At 34.6% G+C, this 21988-nt stretch overlaps 1 protein-coding gene across 1 annotated transcript in view; it reads left to right on the top strand.

Moving 5' to 3' along the window:
• Positions 1-2608: 2608 nt before the first annotated feature.
• LOC136038002 (cell adhesion molecule Dscam1-like) overlaps positions 2609-21988 on the top strand; it is a gene marked incomplete at its 3' end in the record, with an annotated part of 141671 nt that continues 122291 nt past the window's right edge. The window contains 2 exon segments of the mRNA XM_065720917.1: positions 2609-5434; positions 17480-17565. Of these exon segments, the coding sequence (XP_065576989.1) occupies positions 17523-17565 (43 nt within the window).

Raw genomic sequence — 21988 nt, 5'->3', positions numbered from 1 at the left:
CACATAGACACACACAAAAAAACATACTGGCGCACAGACAAACCGAAAAAGACCCAGAGTCTGACGAAAAAGATCAATGTAGACACAAAGACAGGCATACAAAGAGACACATAGACACACACAGACAGACAGACGGACAAAAAGAAGCAGAGATAGACACAATAAAGACACATAGACAGACATGCACAAAAGACACGTAGACACGTTTCAGATGGGTACGCAGACACACAAGCATAGAGACGCAAAACAGACACACAGGGACATAGACACAACAACAGACACACAGACATAAAACACAGACAGACAGAAAAATGACCAATTAGCACACAGACACCCTTAAAAAAGACACAAAGGCACACAGACATATGTACAAAAAGACACACGGACAGACGGAAAAAAGATACATAGACACACGGATAGACGGACAAAAAGACACACAAACACAAAGAAAGACGGAGAAAAAGATACATGGACGCACAGAAAGACATACAAATGCACACCGACAGAAAAATGACGCATAGACCTACCGACAAAGGGGGCAAAAACACACAGACAGAGCACAAAAAGACACAGACGCACAGACAGACAAAAAATACACATTGAAACGCAGAAATACAAATAAAAGGACATATAGAGACACAGACAGACAGAAAAAAGACGCATAGACACACAAACAGATGAACGAAATGACATATATAAGAAATAAAAAAAGGAAATAAATTATCAAATAACAGTTAGTTTTCAGAGAAAGAAAAAATTTCCTCACACTACGCTAAACTTCTGCACATAATTTAATTTTTCAAACAGTTCGTGGTAACGAACTGTTTGAAGATGAAAACTCTGAGATAGCCATTTTATTCACCATAGTTGAAAATCTAATAACTAAGTCTTTGGGGAAGACTTACTCCCCCACAGTCCTCGCGGGAGGGGCTGCAAGTTATAAACTTTGACCTGTGTCGAACAGTTCGTGGTAACGAACTGTAGTAAGGAGTAATCCGGCTCAATAGTAACCAAAACTCTAAAAAAATGAATTTTGATATCAATAGCTACATTAAAAGAATCGCATTTTAATGCTGATTTTAAATATATAAGTTTCATCAAGTTTAGTATTACCCGTCAAAAGTTACGAGCCTGAGAAAATTTGCCTTATTTAGGAAAATAGGGGGAAACACCCCCTAAAAGTCGTAGGATCTTAACGAAATTGACACCATCAGATTCAGCATATCAGAGAACCCTACTTTAGTTTCAAGCTCCTATCGAGAGGGAAAGTGACAGAGGTCAGGGAGAGAGATTACTCTCTCTCACCTCAAGAAAAACGAGACTTTTTTCTTTTATCTTTTACCAAACAGTTCGTGGTAACGAACTGTAGTAAGGAGTGACCCGGCTCAATAGTAAACGAAACTCTAAAAAACGGAATTTCGATGCTAAAAGATATATAAAAAGAATCGAATTTTTATGCTGATATCAAATATATAAATTTTATCAAATTTAGTCTTTTTCATCAAAAGTTACGAGCCTGAGAAAATTTGCCTTATTTTGTAAAATAGGGGATAACACCCCCTAAAAGTCATAGGATCGTAACGAAAATCACATCATCGCATTCAGCGTATCAGAGAACCCTACTGTAGAAGTTTCAAGCTCCTATCTACGAAAATGTGGAATTTTGTATTTTTTGCCAGAAGACAAATCACGGGTGCGTGTTTATTTGTTTGTTTTTTTGTTTTTTTTTTCTTTTCCCCAGGGGTCATCGTATCGACCAAGTGGTCCTAGAATTTCGCAAGAGGGCTCATTCTAACGGAAATGAAAAGTTCTAGTGCCCTTTTTAAGTGACCAAAAAAATTGGAGGGCATCTAGGCCCCCTCCCATGCTCATTTTTTCCCAAAGTCAACAGATCAAAATTTTGAGATAGCCATTTTGTTCAGCATAGTCGAAAACCATAATAACTATGTCTTTGGGGATGACTTACTCCCCCACAATCCCTGGAGGATGGGCTGCAAGTTACAAACTTTGACCAGTGTTTACATATAGTAATGGTTATTGGGAAGTGTACAGACGTTTTCAGGGGGATTTTATTTTGTTTGGGGATGGGGCTGAGGAGAGGGGGCTATGTTGGAGGATCTTTCCTTGGAGGAATCTGTCATGGGGGAAGAAAAATTCTATGACAAGGGCGCAGGATTCTCTAGCATTACTATAAGAAAACAATGAAAAATAAACATGAAAACGTTTTTTCAAATGAAAGGAAGAAGTAGCATTGAAACTTAAAACGAACAGAGATTATTACGCATATGAGGGGTTCTAAAAATACTTTAGCATAAAGAGCGAGGCATTTAGGAGGAGATAAATACCTTGCTCTTTATGCTAAAGTATTTTTAGTAATTTCAACTATTTATTCTACGGCCTTTCTGATCCAGGGGTCATTCTTAAAGAATTAGGACAAAACTTACGAATTAGTGTAAAGAGCGAGGTATTAACGAGGGTACAAACCCCCTCGTATACATAATAAAAATATAAGGTTATGAAAGTTTGTTACGTAAGTTTTTTCTTAAGTTACGTATATTTTTTACTAATAAAAACGTTCGTTAAAAATTTTTGTATACTTATGAAAAGTTAGAGCGATTGGAATTTCGCTGGCACGGTATTTACAAAATGGAATCAAAGTCAGATTATGTCTGCCTGTACAAACAAACCAAGTGATGATTGATTGCAAAATATGTCATGTCCCGACTTGGTGTTTAAACGAGCCAAGTCCATGCTGCAATTATTTCTCCCCAATTGTCAATTTTTTAATAGAAATTTAGACAGGTAGCCTCTTTTTGAAATTGAAAACATGCTGTTTTCTTCAATCTGTAGGTGCAGAATGGATCTAAGGCTTCACCAACCTCATCAATATTCCCCTACCATCCTCTCAATAGAAAGATTGAGTTTTCTATCTTGTTTGACATGAAATAACCAGTGGGGTTTTCAGTGGGTGGCATTGTTGGCATAAAGTTGGCCAGTGCCCTTTGAAACATCAGCGCCTCTTCCCCTGCCAACATTTTGAACAAAGGTAGGTATTCTGTACATTTTCTTAATCCAGAATCCTGAAGGAATTTTCAATCAGTATTTATCGCAGACATAAATAGAGCCCCCACCCCACACAACCTCCATCCCCTTTTACTATTTCCAGGAATAAGGAGGGTAGGTTTTTATTATCGATTGGCATAGAACTTGTTCGGCAATTACCTTTGGCCAATTGGATTTTCTGCCAACTTTGTAGCGGAATTCCAAGTATACTGTATGCAAGTGCACACTATATTTGGCTTAATGTCTCATCTAGGGCTAAACCCAAGTGGCTAGTGGCTCCCAAAAAACTCTTTTGCCCCTCTTACCGCAAGATATGTAGAAGAACGATGGGGTTTCGGCTATGATAAGAGGTTGAAAATTTGGTAGTGGTGCCTCTTTACACCGTTGTCCGCCAACTTGTTTCCAGTAATAAGAATGGCAGGTTTTTATTATCGATTGGCATAGAACTTGTTGGGCGAGTACCTTCTGGCCAATTGGATATGAGACTAATTAATTTAATGCAATTATTTTACACTTACCACCCTCCCCATAAAATACCCTACAGAAAATACTCCCTTGAAAGATACACCACCCTATGGAAAATACCCTCCCTTATTGGAAAATACACTTCTTCCATGAAAAATACACCCTTTCCCGTTTAAAATACTCCCCCAGAAAACACCCCCTAGCCCTACCACGGCTGATTGGTCTACAATCACGTTCGACTTGTAAAAAAAGGACTAGAGCTCTCATTTTCTGTTCAAATGAGCACCCTCCGAAGTTTTTGTGACCATGAGGCGGACGTGGGGATAATGGAGGGGTAGTCGCCCTCTTCTACATAGTTGATTCTGCTCAAATTTGGGTTCAATATTACTTTTTATGTTCGTAATAACAGCGTACACAAGAAATAATCCCAGAAATCAAAAAGAATTAAATATCACTCTCACATTTTTATGTGTTTTTGAGTTTTGTACCCCTCCATCTCCAACAAGAATACCCTCCCCCCAAAAAGTCCTTTATACAGTCCCAGAGATCATATATCAATTTCTACCTCTGCCACCCTTTGTCTCTCTCCCTTAGAACTAATTTTGTATGTGTCTAAAGGCTGAATGAGGGTCAGGCAGCTTTGGCACCAAAAGGCACCCTTTGAGGTATCTCAGTCCCTCCCTAACTACAAAAAAAATCAAAAAACCCTAGATATAAATGGATAAATAATCCCGAGGACTGTATCTAGGACTTTGGTTTAAGGAGTATTTTCCGGGAAATGAGGGGCATTCCAGTGGCGGATCGTGAAATCATCTTATCTGCATTTTTCAAACAATACTTCCTTATTTTTCTATGATTATTAACTTAATTTGGTTTCATAAAGTTTAGTTAAAGATGCATATAATGGTTAGGAAATTTTGTAACGGGTATCATAGGTCCAATTCTATGAATCCAAGAAAACCCCGTTTTCATATTCAATTTCATCGCAAGGCTCTAGTCTTTTCCCCTGAACAGTTTAAGAAAGTGACGCCACAAGTTCCATGTCCATTGGCAGTATCTGGGGGGTGGGGGAGTGAAAAAACAAAAGAAAGAAGCTTAAAAAAGATCTCCTATAAAAAAAACAAAGATTGGATTAAGGTCTATCATTTGACCACCTATTAATGTTTATATGTCTGTTGCTTTACTGATGTTGTTTGAAATTTTTCACAGCCAAACACGTTACAGATGTAGTTTCGACTTGAATTAAATATAAAAAAAACAAGTTTTTTTTTAACTGAAAGTAAGGAGCGACATTAAAACTCAAAACGAACAGAAATTACTTCGTATATGAAGGGGGCTGCTTCCTCATCAACGCCCCACTCTTTGCACTAAAGTTTGAATCTTTCTCTCAATTTTTTTTTTAAAACAGTCAAAACTTCTTTTGATATATCTTTTGGGATCAAAATTCCGTTTTTTAGAGTTTTGGTTACTATTGAGCCTGGTCGCTCCTTACTACAGTTCGTTACCACGAACTGTTTAAAAATGTACAATATAAATAAAAGAAGTTGATGTTTAGATGTTACTGAACAGGATTCATCAAGAAAATACCGCAAGCCTTAACAAGTTGAGTCTTTTGGCATTTTATACTTATTTGTCTTGGATCGAAACTCATATATTTAACCTTTCCCTTTAGCTATTGACTTACCTCTTTTTGTTCATTTTCTTTTACAATTGATTACGATACATCTGGCTCTTTGTTTTCATTTTCTTTGGAATTTCAAGTCCATTTGTAGATAATTTTCATAGCTTCCATGCGCGTATATTTCTTCTGAAGAATAAGAACAAGTCTTATTAGAAAGCAACATCAGTCTTAGCAGTTCCCTTGAAGTGAAATATTTATCTTTTGAAGGGGTATCTAGAAATTAAGGTAGTTATTTACTTTTTATGTACCTATATTAATAATCAAAAAAATTATATTCATATTAATTTGATGACATTTCAAGTTTCAAAGGGAAGACTTGTGATAAATTTCCTAGAAAAATCATTTTGTTATGATGAAAGAAGAGTTGTGCTGGGAGAATTAAAAATTCTATTTTTGTAATAAGTCAAGATCGTTTAAAGAATCAATCTGCTCTTGTTAAAGTTTTTAACATTCCCAAATGCTCTTCTAGACATTTAAGGTTTTTCAGAGGCTACACTCTAACATTGCCCAAGTCATTAGCCATGCACCTGTAATGTATAATTTAAATTTTTTCTTAAGCCACTTCGTAAGGAAGGAATGCTTTTAATAACTCTAAATAGGACTCCTTTGATTAAATATTTAAGTTTTTAGTGCCTTTTTAGAGTCAAAAGTCATCGAAGGTAAAAAACCCTTACTCATGCTTTTTATTGCCGACCCTCAAAACATGGGATTAAAATTTTAAGATAGCCACCTTGCTAAAAATAATCAAAAGATGTGATAAAGTAGTCCCCAGGGATGGCTAGGTCCCCTAGAGCCCATAGAGCAATGGTTTGAAACATGCAACCACAAGTCCACCGTGATGCATGGCAAGGTGCCCTTACGCACCCGACCGTCTTTAATAGCTGTTTCTTAGACGCCCAGTTCCAATTATTTCCCTCTTGTATTTTATAAAGTATAGATGCATCTCTTATTGCATAAAGTGATAATGTCTAGAGCCACAGCTGAATGAATGATACTGGCATTGGAAAAAAGAATCTGCAATTTCAAGTCGAGAGTATTCAAAGATTTACATTGAATTTAATTCTGAAAAGTCAGACATCGTACTATCCAATGTGGTCCCACTCCTAATAGATTCAAAGCTAATCTTTACGAGGTTTGTGTTGCTCTTAAACCTCCTCCTACTACTAATACTACTGATGATAACTCACTGAACCACCAAGCTGCTTGAGGCAAACACAGCCACTCACGCTCCTTCTCTATCTTAATCTGTTTAAAGCTTCCTCTTTAAAACTTCGCAAGAAGTTCCAGTGTCTTTTAAATTGTTCTTATCGACCTCCTCCCACCTTATTTGGGGATGACCTACTTTTCGTTTGGCCCAAGATGAGAGGGTGATAAGGAGGATCTTCGTCAATCTCTCATTCTTCATTCGCTAAATGTGTTCTGCCCCTCACAAGAGTTATTCGTCAATATCCGCGATTTGCAAAATATCCAAACAAATTTGAACTGCCATCGACGGATAATAGTGAACAACTGAAAAATAAAAGAAAAATTCATTCACTCAAACAAACGAAGTAGCAAATTAATACATTGGAGAACTAGGTCACCTGATTTCTTATTTCTTGCGGATACCCTTTGAGACACAAGGGGTGGATGACGTATTTCCCTTTGGTTTGCGTTAACTGTGTCCCTTATGAGATAGAATTACAGAAAATTACAGAATTTATTACACTAATTGGACAACCATTCCCAGATAAAATGTCTCTAAGGTGGTCAAGCTCTGAATTCAGGAAACGTGGAGAACAAACTTACAATGCTCTGTCAACTAGAGAAGTGACCACTCCTCTTTTTACACCAGGAGAATGATTAGAGGAATAATTTAAGTAACGGTCACTATGTGTGGGTTTTCTATAGACAACAAACTCGAAGCATGTATCTTTTCGATGAACCAGGACATCTAAGAAAGGAAGATGACTTTCTACCTCTAATTCTTGAGTAAATTTATTTTTGGAGTATATACATGGAGTATATACATACACACACACACACACACACTTATAAATCCAAGGAGTTAAGCAAGTGAAGGAAAGACTAGAGAGATTTGTCACCATGCTCCCATAAATAAAAATATCATCTTTAAAACGAACCCAAAGTTTCGGTTTAAAAAAAAAAATCTTATAAAATGGCCTTTTCTTCAAGGTTTTCCATGGAGATAGCTTTCCTCCACTTGCTAAACCCGCACATAGGGACCGTTTTCTCAAAAGAGAAGCCGATACTTTAGTGATCCCTAAAATAAACATTGAACCAATTCCCCAATCACATAATCACTTACATCATTCACCCCTTTGGTCTCAAAGGGTATCCGCAAGAAATGCAATGGCTAATATCAGAAATCAGGTGACCTAGTTCTCCAATTTATTCATTTGCTGCTTTGTTTGTTTGAGTGAATGAATTTTTTCTTGTATTTCTCAGTTGTTCCTTAGTATCCATCGATGGGAATTCATATTTGTTTGGATTTTGTGCAAATCGCGGATATTAGCGTATAACTCACTTTATTGTTGTTAGATATTAGATTTTAATTCTTTAATTTTTGGTCTTTTATTAAATTTTTATGCGTTTTTTTTTATCATTAGTTTTGTTGTACTTTCCGCGTTTCTTGTTTGGTTTTTTGCTTCTTCCTTGATCATATTATTTTGTTAGCGCTAAAGAAGAGAGGCAGTTGTTCTCTGGAAATATTTGCTTTCGGCGTTTTCTTCAGTATTTTCATTTGACCTTTAAAACCCCATTTTTGGTCGTTTTCTTTTTTTTTTGCTCAGTTAAATCCCCAGATTAGGCCAATTTCTTCCCAGAATTGATGAACATAGAAACGTATTACCACCGCTTATGATGTAAAAAGTAAATTAAATGCAAAATAAGATAGATTAAATTATCCTCTCCTACGCACTAAACACTGCCCGTATCCATTTTTGCCTTATTCAGAGTGTATATACAGCGTTTTATAATTGCTGATCCAACGCATCTTCTTGATATTTTAGTTTTTTAAGTTTGAGTGCCGTTTAGTTGGAATTTATTCTTAGAAATGGCAGCTTGTATTAACAAAATTATTCTAATACTTTCGATTTACTCAGGTGCGTGTGTCGATGATAAGATTTCTGAAAATGGGGAAGTACACAGTAATTTTAGAAAAATTTTGATTAAACACCTCTGTGAGAAAGGTGATAAAGGTGATTTTCTAAAATTGCTGTGTACTTCCCCATTTTCAGAAATCTTATCATATCTTCAGTAATTTATATCTAACTTCACCTTAAATGCTCCCAAGGCTTAACTTACAGCCTTTACTTCAGGGATCTAGTGGGTTGCATCAATCCAGGAGGCATTGTTATATATTTTATCGACTATTTTGAACAAGATGGCCATCTCATAATTTTGATCAGAGGAATTTGAGGAAGAGAAGATTCCAGAGAGGGGAGGGGGTTGATTGCCCTCCATGACCTTTGACTCCTGAAATGGAGCCAAAACTTATAATTTCCAACTAAAATAGCCTTCTCTAAAGTTTGCAAAATCACACTTCTATATAAACCTTAGGCCTATATACCCATGGATCATAACTTAAAACCCTTACCCCCAGGTTCTGAGGGGTGGTTTCAATCCCGAAGGCCTTGTTATATGATCTTGAGACTATTTCGAATAAAATAGCTATCTCAAAATCAGACATATTTGGGGAAAAGAGGACGTGAAGGGGGGGGGGGGCTAGTTGCCCTCCGATCGCTCTGACTCTGAAAAATGCAATTAGAGTGTCTGATTCCCAATCCAATGAGCTTCCTTCGAAGTTTATACGACCACCCTTTCAAAGAAAACCCTCTATGCCCTCAGAGCATAACTTACAACTGTTTCCCTGATGGCTGTGGGGGGGGGGGTTGTTGTCATCCTCAAAGACATAATTTCTGGATCTTTAAACTACGCTGAACAAAATGGCTATTTCAAAATTTTGGTTGGATTTGTTTGAGAAAAGGATGGGAATGGGGGACAGTTTACACACCAATCTTCTGACTATTCGAAAAGGCACTAGCCTTTCAAATTCCTATTGAATCAGCCTTTTTTGAAGCTTCTAACACAATTTCTTTTATACGAAGTGTCCTGGTCTAAAAAAAAGCGAGACATTGTACCCACGTCGCTCTTTAGTTAAGCAGTGTTATAGTGCTGCATATGATATTGCAGATACGGATGCACATCTGGATGCACATATTGTCTTTTGATTTTGTTCAACATTGAACAACATTGCCCTCTTAACATTCCCTGGATCTTCACCTTAATACCTATAGCCTCTTCAGACACACCAAGGATCAAGCATACTCTGCTTTCCCAATTGGAACAAATTGGACAAATGCTCTCTGATCATTTTTTACTCTTAACAAGGGCACTAGAACTTTGAATTTCCAATCGAGTGGTCCCCCTTCGAGGTTTCTACGATCGTTTTCTTATTTGAAGTGACCCCAGGGAAAGAATAAGAAATGATTCTTATAAGGCGGTGTGCGTGCAACTGAATCTTCATGTAATAGAACCCCGTGTAACTGAACCCTCTTGCAACTGAACCACCTTTAACTGGACCCCAGTGTAACTCAACCTACGTTTAATTCTATCTATATTTTACTCAACCCCATTCAACTGAACCTCGTGCAACTCTTACATCATTTAAATGAACCCTCATTCAACTGAAACCCGTATAAATCTACCCCTGTTTAGCTCAATTCAACACTTATGTAGCTCAAACCCAATTTAAATCCAGCCCTGTTTGACTCAATTCAACAAAATTTGCTTCTCCCACCGTTCACGGTTTTTTTTTACTGATAAATACCTATTGAAGGGCCTTGAAACGGAAATCAGCACCACCGGTTTGGACTTTAAGGGCTTAGTGTCGGCACTTACTTTCTTTTTTTACCCATTTGGTTAACCCCAGACCTTTTCCAAATTGAACGAAATTTTCCGTAATGGGTTTATCGCCAAAATCCTGGCCCGATAAAGATTTTTGGTTTTATTGAAAACGACAAGCTTTTCATTATTTTTACCTTGGGTTAGGATTTTCCAAGGAGCAAGTGAAAACTCAGATTTTATATCTGGTTTGATTTTTGAAGTTACCGTAAAAGTAACTTGTTTAAGTCATTCGACGTAAGATCAACGAGTAAATGACATCCCCTTTGCCGGTTGTAGGAAACCCGCACTAATACACTAATTCCGAGAACCTCGGATGGTTACCCATTTCAGCGCCCCTGCAATATTCCAGTGACCAGATGACGCTGGAGCAAAAAAGGAAGAAAACGAAAATATATCCCTGTATCAACCACTTTTTCGTAATTCTGACGAATTTGTTTCGGAATTAATTATAGTGTTGAAATGAAAATAAATAGCATCTGGCATTAAAGAATAAGCATTGTATTTGGATGAATATTTTTTCACTTGTTATTTTTTTGAAACCTCGTTTTTTTGGAGGCAACGCTATAGCATTGCCTATAGTAAAGTCCCAAAGCCTTCAATGTTTATTACTCTTTTTCCTAGAGCCACTTCATATGGAAGGGATTGTCTTATGGACTTTGGAAGGGACTCATTCGATTGAAAATTTAAAGTTTCTGTGTCCTTTCTAAGAATCAAAAGTGATTGTAGGGCAACTAGCCCCCGCCCCCCGCCCTTACGACACTTTTTCCCCAAATGCTTCCAATCAAAGTTTTCGGATAGTTGTGTCCAAATTCGGACTATTGTGTCCAAATAGTCCAAAGATCAGTTAAAAAAAACTCCGGGGTCGACATAATCACCCAGAGCTCGGGGGCAATTGTAAATTGTGCCACGAAGTATATAAGGCTTTTATGGAAGGAGTGGCCGTATAAACTTTGAAGGAGGCTCCTTCGAGTGAAAATTAAAAGTTCGAACTCCTTTTTTTAAGAGCCAAAAGTGATCAAAAATAGCCGCCCTCAAAGCTTCTTTTACCCAAATGTATTTCACTCCAATTAATCCAAAGGTCATATGATAATGCCTCTGGGGTTGACACAACCACAGAGAACTTGGGGGCAAGGGTTTTAAGTTATGCCTTGGGGGCGTATAAGATTTTCGTTGAAGGCGTGGTCGTATAAACTTCGGCGGAGGCTCATTTGATTTTAAATCGATAGTTCTAGTTCTCTAAAGAGTCAAAAGTGATCATAGAGCAAACAGCCCCCATGTCCGCTCTTCGCCAAATGTCTTCGATTGAAATTTTGACAAAGTCGTTTTGCTAAAAATAGTCCAAAGAATATTTAGCAATGACTCCAGGGTTGACAAAACCCCTTAAAGCCCGGGAACAAGGGTTGTAAGTTACGCCCCAGGAGCATATATGGTTTTATGGAAGGTGTGGTTGTAGAAACTTTGGAGGAGGCTAATTTGATAGGAAATAAATCTTGTTTAAGAGTCAAAAGTGACCGGAGGGCAACTAGCCTCCCCCACCCTTCTTTTTCCCAAATGTATCCGATTAAAATCTTGAGATAGTAATCTTATTCAAAAAAGTCCGAAGATATTATAACAATGCTTCCAGGATTGACAGGTCCCCCCAGAACCCAAAGTAAGGGTTGTAAGTTATGCCCCGGGGCATATAAGGTTCTTATGGAAGGGTGGTCGCATGAACTTTGGAGGAGGCTCATTTCATCGAAGATAGAAATTTCTAGTTCGCTTTTTATCAGTCAAAAGTGATCGGGGAGCAACTAGTCCCCTTCTCTAAGCCATCTTTTCACCAAATGTATCTGGTCGAAATTTTGAGATAGCCATTATGTTAAATAGTCCAAAGTTCATATAACAATGACTCCCGGGATGATACAAAACCCCAAAACCCTGGGGCAAGGTTCACAAATCATGCCCCTGGGCATATATGGCTCTTATGGATAGGGTGGTCATATAAACTTAGGAGGAAGCTCAATGATTGGAAATCAAATGTCCTAACATCTCCTAGGGCCAAGATAATAATATTATCTTTTCAATTTTATTTTTTTCATTATTTAATATTATTTCTTTAATTAATTTTTTTTCAATTTTGTAAGTAAAAAGAAAATATTTGTAATATAATTCGTTTTCAATAAAGCGGAAATTACGCTAGGCTTTAGACTTTTACAGTTAAGGAAGGAGGTAGTAGCCATACTATTGTTTGTAGTAATCTTTGTTCGTTTTAAGCTTAATTTGTGTATTCAATTTAAGCCTTAATTGGTTTAAATTTACTTATTCATTTGTATTAGTTCTTGTTGTATCTTTGGTTGTCATGATTGTCTATATAATTTCTGTCCGTTTTGGGTTTCATTATTTGTTTATTAGTAATTTCTGGTCGGTTGTAGTTTGTATTATTGTAGGAATTTATTACTGATTATTTTGAGTTTAATACAGCCTTTACTTTTTTATGAAATACTTCTATTTCGGAAAAGAACCCACGTCGCTCTTTAGTTAAGCAGTGTTATAGTGCTGCATATGATATTGCAGATACGGATGCACATCTGGATGCACATATTGTCTTTTGATTTTGTTCAACATTCCCTGGATCTTCACCTTAATACCTATAGCCTCTTCAGACACACCAAGGATCAAGCATACTCTGCTTTCCCAATTGGAACAAATTGGACAAATGCTCTCTGATCATTTTTTGATGAACCTTCTATTTCGGAACGTTCTACAGAGAACGTTCTATTTCGGATCAGGAAGGGTAGTATTCAAGAGGGCATTTTAAAAATTAGTTTAAGGGTTCGATCAAGGATATTTCAAGGGTAGACCTATCGTGGTTTTGGGAAGTTTTTTTTTTTAATTAGTCGACTTTCAAAGGGCTTAGGGAAGGGTAATATTTAAGAGGGCATTTTAAAAACCAGTTTAAGGGTTCGATCAAGGGGAGTTCAGGGATAACCCTATCATGGTTTCTAGCCTATCCACTCCTGAAAAGAGACTAAAATTACATTTTGGAGCCATAAATCATTTTATGATGATGTTGTCATGACGAAACTATAAAAATTTGCCCAAATGCAAACATAAGCTTTCAAACCATCTTAAACAGTTCACTACGGTATTCTAGTGCCCTATTAGTACTGGAGAAATAGAACAGAAAAGGTAGACTCATCAGCGTTTCCAGTTCTTTTTAAAACTGACAACAACAACAACAAAAATCCAAAAATAACTTTTGCTATTAATATGAATTTAAATAATAGTTATTACTCCTGAATCGGGATTAACGGCAAGTTTTTCTTTAGATGAGGGTTCAACTGCACGGGGCTTGTGTTGCATTAGAGTTCAGTTCAGCTGAAGGTTTATGGCTCATTACTACAACAATGCTAAAGTTTTGGCTTTGGTTTTTCTAAACTGTCAATGTGTAAAAAAGCGATGTGTTCGAAAGGAGAGACTCATCTGTATCATTTTGGATATCCTGTGGCCCAAAACTTTCAGAGTTCGTTCTTTGTGTAAAAAATCACTCATTTTGCTGGGGAGGGGGGGTCAGGAAAGGGATGAAAAATTGTTCTCCCTGGTTAGTTTAAATCTTCCATAAGCTCAAGTCTTACATCTTTCCCTTGTGTTAAAAGACTTCAATAAAGTAGGAAGAATAGAAAAACATATTACCCCCCCCCCCCCCCAAGCAAATAGGACCCTACAAAAGGTTACTTCGTAGTGAGGTGTGGCCATAGAAACATGGGAGAGTGCTCATACGATGCGAAATGAAAAGTCTTAGTGCCCTTTTTACGGTTGGAAGGAAATAGAGGGTAACCAGCCTCCCTTACCTGCTCTTTTATGTTACCGAGTCTTCTGCAATATCCCTGATATTGTACAAAAATTTCAAGACAGTGGTTTTTCGTCAAAAAACATTGAAAAATCTAATTAGTATGTCTACCAATTTAAGATCAAGCCCTCAACCTCTGAGGTAATGACCTTAAATTATGAATTTGCCATTATCCATATACATGTTTTAGTAGCAAAGGGTGGCATGTTTAGTCTTACTACTTTTCTGAGTAGTTAGGAGCTACTATGAATCGTTTGCTGGGCTAATCTTCTAAAAATGTTCCTCGGATATGCTCTGGAATCGACACACGCACCTGAGTAAATCGAAAGTATTAGAATAATTTTGTTAATACAAGCTGCCATTTCTAAGAATAAATTCCAACTAAACGGCACTCAAACTTAAAAAAAACTAAAATATCAAGAAGATGCGTTGGACCAGCAATTATAAAACGCTGTATATACATTCTGAATAAGGCAAAAATGGATACGGGCAGTGTTTAGTGCGTATGAGAGGATAACTTAATCTATCTTATTTTGCATTTAATTTACTTTTTACATCATAAGCGGTGGTAATACGTTTCTATCTTCATCAATTCTGGGAAGAAATTGGCCTAATCTGGGGATTTAACTGAGCATAAAAAGATCAAAAATGGGGTTTTAAAAGTCAAATGAAAATACTGAAGAAAACGCCGAAAGCAAATATTTCCAGAGAACAACTGCCTCTCTTCTTTAGCGCGAACAAAATAATATGATCAAGGAAGAAGCAAAAACCAAACAAGAAACGCGGAAAGTACAACAAAACTAATGATAAAAAAACGCATAAAAATTTAATAAAAGACCAAAAATTAAAGAATTAAAATCAAATATCTAACAACAATAAAGTGAGTTATACGCTAATATCCGCGATTTGCACAAAATCCCAACAAATATGAATTTCCATCGATGGATACTAAGCAACAACTGAGAAATACAAGAAAAAATTCATTCACTCAAACAAACAAAGCAGCAAATGAATAAATTGGAGAACTAGGTCACCTGATTTCTGATATTAGCCATTGCATTTCTTGCGGATACCCTTTGAGACCAAAGGGGTGAATGATGTAAGTGATTATGTGATTGGGAAATTGGTTCAATGTTTATTTTAGGGATCACTAAAGTATCGGCTTCTCTTTTGAGAAAAAGGTCACTATGTGCGGGTTTAGCAAGTGGAGGAAAGCTATCTCCATGGAAAACCTTGAAGAAAAGGCCATTTTATAAGGTTTTTTTTTTAAACCGAAACTTTGGGTTCGTTTTAAAGATGATATTTTTATTTATGGGAGCATGGTGACAAATCTCTCTAGTCTTTCCTTCACTTGCTTAACTCCTTGGATTTATAAGTGTGTGTGTGTGTGTGTATGTATATACTCCAAAAATAAATTTACTCAAGAATTAGAGGTAGAAAGTCATCTTCCTTTCTTAGATGTCAAGAAGAAAAAAACTAAAAAAGGTAAAAACTACAAAAAAAAACTAAAAAGAAAAAAAACTAAAAAAGCTAAAAAACTAAAAAAAACTAAAAAAAGGTAAAAATCTAATAACTAAAAAAAAACTGAAAAAAATAAAAAAAGGCAAAAACTACAAAAAAAATAAAAACTAATAAAAAAACTAAAAAAGCTAAAAAACTAAAAAAACTAAAAAAACTAAAAAAAGGTAAAAACTAAAAAAAACTAAAAACTAAAAAAGAAAAAAACTAAAAAAAAGGAAAAAACTGAAAAATAAAAGAGAAAAAGAAAACTAAAAAAATATGAATAAATATATATAAAAATAAGTTGTTTGTGGGTTATGTCTGTCTGTCGAGTGACGTCGTGTTTGTCCGCATATGACGTCTGAATTATTTCACACTAATACAAAAGAAGAAAAAAAACTAAAAAAGATAAAAACTACAAAAAAAACTAAAAAGAAAAAAAACTAAAAAAGCTAAAAAACTAAAAAAAACTAAAAAAAGGTAAAAAACTAAAAACTAAAAAAAACTGAAAAAAACTAAAAAAAGGCAAAAACTAAAAAAAAACTAAAAACTAATAAAAAAACTAAAAAAGCTAAAAAACTAAAAAAACTAAAAAAAACTAAAAAAAGGTAAAAAACAAAAAAAAACTAAAAACTAAAAAAGAAAAAACTAAAAAAAAGGAAAAAACTGAAAAATAAGAGAAAAAGAAAACTAAAAAAATATTAATAAATATAAAAAATACCGAGACACAAATGACGACCGGGACACAGGGAGTATAAATGACGACCAGGACATAAGTAAAAAAAAAACTAAAAAAACTAAAAAAATGGTAAAAACTACAAAAAACTAAAAACTAATAAAAAAACTAAAAAATCTAAAAATCTAAATAAACTAAAAAAGAAAAAAAAGAAAAAAGGAAAAAAATAAAGGAGAAAAACAAAACTAAAAAACGAATGTACATACAGACCGGGACACCGGGATACAAATGACGACCGGGACACAGGGAATATAAATGACGACCGGGACACAGGGACACAACTACAATGGGGACGCCGGGGGCACAGGGGGATATAAATGACGACCGGGACACAAGGAATATAAATGACGCCCGGACACTCAAAGAGAAATCACAGACTGGAACACCGGGACACAAATGACGACCGGGACACAGGGAATATAAATGACGACCGGGACACAGGGACATAACTACAAAGGGGACGCCGGGGTGCACAGGGGGATATATAAATGACGATGGCGACTCAGGGAATGGTCGATTAGCAATCACCATCAACAAAGCTCAAGGGCAATCATTAGAATCATGAGGTATAGATCTGAATACGGATTGTTTTCCCATGGACCATTATATGTTGCATGTTCAAGAGTCGGTAAATCTGACTATCTATTTATATGCACAGACAATGGGACAGCAAAGAATGTTGTATATTCGCAAGTTTTACGTAGTTAAAAACATATATATATATATATATATATATATATATATATATATATATATATATATATATATATATATATATATATATATATATATATATATATATATATATATATATATATCTATATTCACAGGTGGGACATAGGGACACAACTACAATGGCGCGTAACTAATATGGCGCGTAACGACTTACGCGCGCGGGGGGGCTTGGGGGGGGGCGCGAAGCGCCCCCACCAACTAGGTGTTGGGGTGGCGCGAAGCGCCACCCCAACAGCTAGTATATATATATATATTTCTAAAGTGTGAAGGAAAAACACATAACACCTAATTATGAAGTTTTAAGAGAAAATTTGGACCGTCTTGGCTTGTGGTATCCTTGTTTTTGGAAAAAATTATTGTCTCTAAATTTTATCTTAGAAAGTATTAAATGGTAAACTACATCCATGTGAAGCAGAGGCTATTAGTAAAATTTCTAAGCATTTGGAGGAGGGGCTAGTCGAATTAAATTGGGCAACGTCTCAGGGAAAAAACAGATACAATCCCAATATCTATGAGCTAATTAAGCGTTATAATTGGCTGACTTTTTTATATTCTTCCATAGCTTAGAGTCTACAAGGGAGTTTCATCAGTCTTCTAACAATCCAATGCAGTTCTTTTTGCTGTTTCTTCCCATCAGATTGAGCCTTGGTGAGTTTATTATTATTATATTTTTTATAACTCGCTTATCATAATATATATATATATATATATATATATATATATATATATATATATATATATATATATATATATATATATATATATATATATGTACATATATATATATATATATATATATATATATATATATATATATATATATATATATATAATATATATATATATATATATATATATATGATAATATATGATAATACGATATATATGATAAACTAATAGTAGCTGCGCGACTGCTGTCATACATGTTTTATTGTGGAGCGATGAATTAAGTGTTAAAAACTATCAAAACTATGCAATTGAAAGCTTTTCTAAAGTAAATGAAACTCAATTAAAGTTACAGCATATATATATATATATATATATATATATATATATATATATATATATATATATATATAATGTATATATATATATATATATATATATATATATATATATATATATATATATATATATATATATATATATATATATGTATATATATATATATATATATGTATATATATATATATATATATATATATATATATATATATATATATATATATATATATATATATATATATATATATATATATATGTATATATATATGTACATATATATATATATATATATATATATATATATATATATATATATATATATATATATATATATATATATATATGTATATATATATATATATATATATATATATATATATATATATATATATATATATTATATATATATATATATATATATATATATATATATATATATATATATATATATATATATATATATATATATATATATATATGTATATATATATATGTACATATATATATATATATATATATATATATATATATATATATATATATATATATATATATATATATATATATAAATATATATATATATATATATATTTCTCTATATAAACTCTAAAAAATGGAATTTTGATACCAATAGCTACATAAAAAAAATCGCATTTTAATGCTGATTTTAAATATATAACTTTCATCAAGATTAGTCCTACCTATCAAAAGTTACGAGCCTGAGAAAATTTGCCTCATTTTAGAAAATAGGGGAAAACACCCCCTAAAAGTCATAAAATCTTAACAAAAAACACACCATCAGATTCAGTGTATCAGAGAACCTTATTGTAGAAGTTTCAAGTTCCTGTCTACAAAAATGTGGAATTTCTTATTTTTTGCCAGAAGACAAATCACGGATGTGTGTTTATTTTTTTGTTGTTGTTTTTTTTTGTTTTTTTCCCAGGGGTGATCGTATCGACCCAGTGGTCCTAAAATGTCGCTAGAGGGCTCATTCTAACGAAAATTAAAAGTTCTAGTGCCCTTTTTAAGTGACCAAAAATTGGAGGGCACCTAGGCCCCCTCCCACGCTCATTTTCTTCCCAAAGTCACCGGATCAAAATTCTAAGATAGCCATTTTATTCAACATAGTCGAAAAACCTAATACCTATGTCTTTGGGGACGACTTACTCCCCCGCAGTCCCCGTGGGAGGGGTTGGAAGTTACAAACTTTGACCTATGTTTACATATAGTAGTGGTTACTGGGAAGTGTACGGACGTTTTCAGGGGGATTTTTTGGTTTGGGAGGGAAAGTTGAGGTGGGGGAGGAGTTGAGTGGGAGGATCTTTCTATGGAAAAACTTCTCATGTGGGAAGAGACTTTCAATGAAGGGGGTGCAAGATTTTTTAGTATTTATTTAAAAAACAATGAAAAAATAAATATGAAAAGTTTTTTTCTACTGAAAGTGAGGAGCAGCATTAAAACTTAAAACGAGCAGAAATTATTGCGCATACGAGGGTATTATCTCCTCGCGAAAGTATTTTTAGTAATTTCAACTATTTATTCTGTGGCCTTTGTGATTCAGGGGTCATTCTTGAGGAATTGGGACAGAATTTAAGCTTTAGTGTAAATGAGGAGTTCACCCCTCGTCGATACCTCGACGAGGGGTGAACTCCCTCATATACGTAATAAAAAACATACGAATATAGAAGTTCGTTACGTAAGTTAATTCGTAAATTACGTATATTTTTTACTAATGAAAATGTTCGTAAAATATTAAAAGTTCTAGTTGCCGTTTTAAATAATCAAAAAATTGGAGGGCAACTAGGCTTCCTCCCTCTCTTTTTTTTTCTCAAAATCTTCCGATTAAAACCATGAGAAAGCCAATTAGCCAAAAAAAAATTAATATGTAAATTTTGTTTTAATTATTTATGTGTTGAGAGCCAAGATCAAAACATGTATTAATTAAAAAATGTCCAGAAGTTAAATAAAAAAACAGTTTTTTTTAAATGAAAGTAAGGAGCGACGTTAAAACTTAAAACGAACAGAAATTACTCCGTATATGAAAGGGGCTTTTCCTCCTCAACGCCCCGCTCTTGACGCTAAAGTTTTTTACTGTTTTAAGAAGTAGAGTTAAGAGAAAGAGTCAAACTTTAGCGTAAACAGAGAGGCGTTGAGGAGGAAAAACCACTTTCATATACGGAGTAATTTCAGTTCGTTTTAAGTTTTAACGTCGCTCCTTACTTTCATTTAAAAAAACCTTTTTTATTTATTTAATTTACAAGAAAAGACGAGAGTCAAGATTTAACTGAAGATTAAGATTTGTTTGAACTGTTCTCCTTAGGTTTTTAAACAAAACTCTCTTTCATTTTTTTTGAAAACTCGTTCTTCTGAGTATCTCTTCAGGAATAGTATTTCTTGTTTTTCCGTCATTGGACTTCTGAAGCAACACGTGAAGATTATAAGTTTCTCAATTTTCAATGAAAAGAAATTGCTAAGAAACGATAAACGTCCTTTTTCTGAGTGTAAAATTACATAGAAGCTGGATTCAATCTTTAATTATGCAAATTTGAGGATCTGCTTCACATGGAAACTAATCTGAAAGCTAATATCCTGTTTCTTTGTGAGGGATTTCAAGTTTATTGACTATGTTATCTGAGGAAGGATACATCTATTATAATATTCTTTTCCAACTTTTTTTCTCTTATTTTTGCCCGTGTTGACTATTATAAAAATCGACTAGATATAGGGAAAAACATTGGTGCGTAGATAAAAAAAGAAATTTCACTGAATTGCCAAAGGCAAATTTTATTAGGACAAAATTTGTTTGTTGTGCGTCAAACACGGCAAAACAGGAAATTTGTACAAGTATGTACAAAGAGTAAATTGTACAAACGTGGGTATATTATCAGTAAATTAATTGAAAGTTAAAACAGGGTAAAGAAAAAAATGAGTCAACATCAAATTCAATGGAAAAGAAAATATTGAAAACATTTACTTTTGAAAAATAATTAGGGGCTGAAAATTGGTCTCTGAAGTAGTCGCACCAGTCTTTTTCTGGCATGCAGGGTGAGCCATTGGAAGATTTGTTCTTAGCTCGAAGACGCCATAAAGCAGGAGGCGAATTATGGACAATCTCGCTGGTACTGGCAATTTCGTTAGCCTTATGCTGTGCGATGGCTTTGGAATTCTCCTTAGCCTATTATCGTTTAAAAAATACTTTTTTTTCATTTAATTTATGATCTTTATTCAAATCCAGCCGGAGATCCCCCTTCCATCGAAAATGTTTCCAGGAAATCTCCCTTCTCCAATGAAATTTTTCTTCCATGAAAAACAATCTCCAAGGAGACCCCTTTCAAAATTTCGCTTGGACAATTTCCCTTGAACATTTCTGCATGTACTGAGTCACCAAAGAGGAAGTAAAACATATGAAAAGAATTTTGCACAGGAATCCTGGTGAATTCCCCCATGTAAACCTTCCCCTTGAAAGTTCATCCCTGGAAACTTTTCTCTCCACAGAAAATTCCCCCCGTTGAAATTCCCCCCCAGAAAAATTCCCTTCCCCGAAAAATGTCTGTATACTCAATAACAAATAATATGTGTAAACAATGCGCAAATTTTACAACTTACAGCCTTTTCTCAAGGGCTTGTTGGGCAAGGGTCTTGTCATCACCATAAAAATGACTATTTGACTTTCCAGCTGTGCTTAACAAAATGGGACGTTTCAGGTGGGATAGTTGCCTTCCAATCTCTTTGGTCACTTAAAAAGAGCAATAGAACTTTGTATTTTCGCTTGAATGACCCCTTTCTCGACCTTCTAGAGCATTGTTTCGATACGATCACCCCTGAAATAAAAACAACAAATAAAAACGCAAATAAATACGGCTTTGTGATCTTTCTTTTAGTCTGGAATCTTCTGCGGTAGGTTTCTTTGATATGCCTAAACTGATGATTTGATTTTAATTAAGATTTGTTGACATTTTGGGGAGCTCTCCTTTTTCAAAAATAAGGCCAATTCTTTCAGGCTTTTAGCTTTTGGTGGGTTACAATAAACGCAATGAATTATATATATATCTTGAAACAGCATAAG

Source organism: Artemia franciscana, chromosome 17 (assembly GCF_032884065.1).
Source record: "Artemia franciscana chromosome 17, ASM3288406v1, whole genome shotgun sequence".
NCBI lineage: Eukaryota > Metazoa > Arthropoda > Branchiopoda > Anostraca > Artemiidae > Artemia > Artemia franciscana.
This window is presented reverse-complemented; position numbering and strand designations above follow the sequence as displayed.